We start from the raw sequence: 3,174 nt of genomic DNA on the forward strand, positions 1-3,174 counted from the left end.
GGTCCAGGGAGCTGGAAAAATGGAGCCAAAAGAGAAGGTGAAGGCCCTGTAGGCGATGGGCGTTTTCAACAAAAATGAGACAATGATTCAATTTGATTTGAAAAACCCCATTTTTCTTTATTATCTAGAATTCGTGCAAAGAACGCTGGCCAGGCTGTCGCCAGAGTGGGAAAGGCCGGCTTTTTCATTCGTTTTGACTTGGGCGCAACGTGCCCAATTTGGCGGCCCAGCTAATTTTACCTGCCGGTTTTAGGCATTCAGGGATTTTGGCTTTACACCTTCGTTTGCTTCTGATTGTCTGCATTTTGCGACTCTTGATTGGGTGCACAACGCAGAATCCCTGGCTCCTAGTCTCTGACCAAATTTTAGGGTTAGGGCTTGCGTTTATGCATTTGCACGCAGAGAGACTGCTGCTCGTCTTCTCGTTTAGCCAAGCCAAGAGCAAGATTCTTCTTTTATCAAACTTCAACTACTGTAGCAGCATTGTGGATTCGTGGGCAACGCTAAACCTTTCGCTAATTTAGCGCAAGGCTGCTAAACCCACCTGGGGCCCGCTAAGTATGTGTGTAAAGCAAGCAGGCGAGAGTGGTGGGCGATGGTGTGCTTTGTTGTAGGTCTGGCTGGGGAATGTGTAAGGGAAGAAACCTAGTTGCCCGTATCCAATCAGTACTTTTGCTTGCCCAACAGAACGTAGGGCTTTAGGACGTGCTTTGTCTTTGTGTTTGGGCTGGATCATAGCTGGCACTTGGACTGCATCAGTTTCACCGCCAGATTGTTGGGTCCATCCACACCTAAGCTTGTACATTGTGGGTTGTTCTGTCTGCTTGGATAACTTCATGATATGCCTGAAGCTTGAAAGGTCGCACCTGCATAGCCAAGTGTTACCCTTGCTCATCGTCGTCGCCGCCTCGTCTATAGCATGCCATCGACTTCAATTCATCAAGTCCTCCAATTATATCTGTAAAATCTGTTGGCATCTCAATCAGAAGCGAAGATCTTTCCTGCTTCATGTCCAATTCTCCACCTGGTCCCCTCTACTTGGTGGTTGTTCCTCTCCACTTTGCAGGTAAGGTATCCTGCTTTGACGATACTCAGTCCAGTTTGGAGGGCTTCATCTTCTGCAATCTCTCTCAACAGGGTTCAATTTGATAGATAACTCTCCGACAGGGTTCAATCAATAGAAAGATCATGGGGTGAGCTACTTGCATTATGAACAGCAGGGTTGGGTTTGCAGATTTAGTATCAAGCGTGTGGGTTGCACTATAAAGAGAAAAGGTGATCTCAGCGAGAATCTCATGGTGTAGAGCTCATGTGCAGCAAGAGTATGCATAGGTTCTCTAATGCTTCCACACAAAACCACTGTGGATGTGCTTGGGTGGGCTACCCTAGTTCTGGTAATTGCTCTTTGCCTGGCCAGCATTTTTTGCATCGTCTATGTTCTTTACTTCCGATCACAGGTCAAACGGGGCCATCTATTGGCACTTCAAGACTTCAATGCCGTGTGGGGTGTCCGCATCATGCTTATTACGTGTGCAATGCTTTGGGGTTTGATCGAGTTACTGCGCGTACCGCTATTGAGACATGAGGGTGGCCCTTTCCATGCATTGAGCCTACACAAGCAGGCAGCCTTATGCCAGGCACATACGGTCTTATCTTTCGGTGTGATGGAGCCTTGCTTTTTTCTAACAGCGCTCTTCCTTCTTCAAGGGTCCGTGTGTGATGCTCCCTTTGAGCCCCTCCAAAAATGGAATCAAAAGACTGTGAGCCGCATTCTGGCTTGCTGTCTCCCCATTTTAGGCTTGCAAGCGGCGCTTGTCATAATTGCTTCACAAATGCCTGGCAATGGCCAAGTTCTTCATTTGCCAACTTATTTTTCAAGGTCATACATCCGAGGTTCAGAAGATGGGGATGCTGCAATTTGCACCTTTCCACTCATCAGCACTCTGGTTCTTGGCTTGTTCAGCTGCATCTACAATTGCTGCTTTTTATGGCAGGGATGTCGGATGGTGTCGCTTGTGATAAACAAACGGTTGCAAATTCGTGTATGTGGTTTGGTCCTATCATTAGCCATCCTTCTACCTGTACAGATTTTCTTCATGGGGCTCTCTGTGGTAGCTGTGCCAGGAAATCTGCCGTTCGAGCTGCTTGCCTTTCTCAGTTTTCTCACTGTTTTGTTGTGCGTGCTGGTGGGAGAAGGGATTTTGGTAGTGCAGCCTATCGCAGATGCCATGGCTGTAAGGTGGGTTTTCAACTCACTGCCTTCAAGTACACATCACATCTCTTGTGACCCCTTTTCGGTCCCGTTGTATGTGTTTGGGAATGAGGAGGACACCAATCCTTGTCTTGGAAGAAAAAAGCCAGACATTGAATCAGATAAATTTGGAAAGATGCATTCTTATCGACAAGGATCTGGATCTGTCGCAATGGTTTAAAGGCAGAAGGAGACGTTATAGAATGTCTAGAAGGCAGGAGGAGGAGTTATAGAATGTCTTGAGTAATACGGAGGTTCTTGTTTTGGGCCCAACTAAAAGCTGGCCTGTTGCAGTAGCTGGATATAGAAGGGGTGCTGCTACAAGAAGCTGAGCCCAACTCTACATGCTGGATTTTGGTTGACATGGTACTGAATGCTGGGAAGGCCAACAGTGCAATTGCAACAAGGTTTGCAGATTATGGTATTGCTTTGGCATCAAATGTGATAACAATGTGGGGAGAAAGCTCAAATACTAGCAGGGCCTTTGCGATTGTTGTCTTGTGGAAGCTTGTATAAGCAGGCATAAATTTCGATTACAGAGATCTTACAGCATTCTTTTGCTTTAATACACGTCTTTGCGCACTTATTAGTGGATTGTACACGTCTTTGCGCACTTATTAGCTGCGAGGGAATAAGACTTATGACTTGGCTGATATGTTCACCAGTGTTTTGGTTTTTTCCTCCTCACTTGTAACTCTGGTTTTTTTCTTCTTGCTTATGTTGCTGGCCAGTTTGAGGAATTTGGTGATCTTTGAAGTTCAGGAAAGTAGGTCTGTAACGGATTATGAGAGTTACATTCATGCATGACTTTGTGGTTGAGGTGCTTGTTTAGTTTCTGCGATGCCAGGATGAAAGGGTAGTATTCCCCTTCACTAAAGTTTCAGATTCTTAACAGCATTCTCATCTCTGATTAATTGTCCATT

General features: G+C 45.9%; 1 protein-coding gene across 1 annotated transcript; it reads left to right on the top strand.

The window, feature by feature from the left end:
* The first annotated feature begins 749 nt into the window (after positions 1–749).
* LOC147432820 (uncharacterized) lies at positions 750–2,904 on the top strand. Its single transcript, XM_086492621.1, has one exon. The coding sequence runs from the start codon at positions 1,341–1,343 to the stop codon at positions 2,430–2,432; it is 1,092 nt and encodes a 363-aa protein (XP_086348747.1). The 5' UTR covers positions 750–1,340; the 3' UTR covers positions 2,433–2,904.
* The last annotated feature ends 270 nt before the right edge of the window (positions 2,905–3,174 follow it).

This window comes from Adiantum capillus-veneris, chromosome 20 (genome assembly GCF_014529385.1).
Source record: "Adiantum capillus-veneris isolate H3 chromosome 20, ASM1452938v2, whole genome shotgun sequence".
Taxonomy (NCBI): Eukaryota; Viridiplantae; Streptophyta; class Polypodiopsida; order Polypodiales; family Pteridaceae; genus Adiantum; species Adiantum capillus-veneris.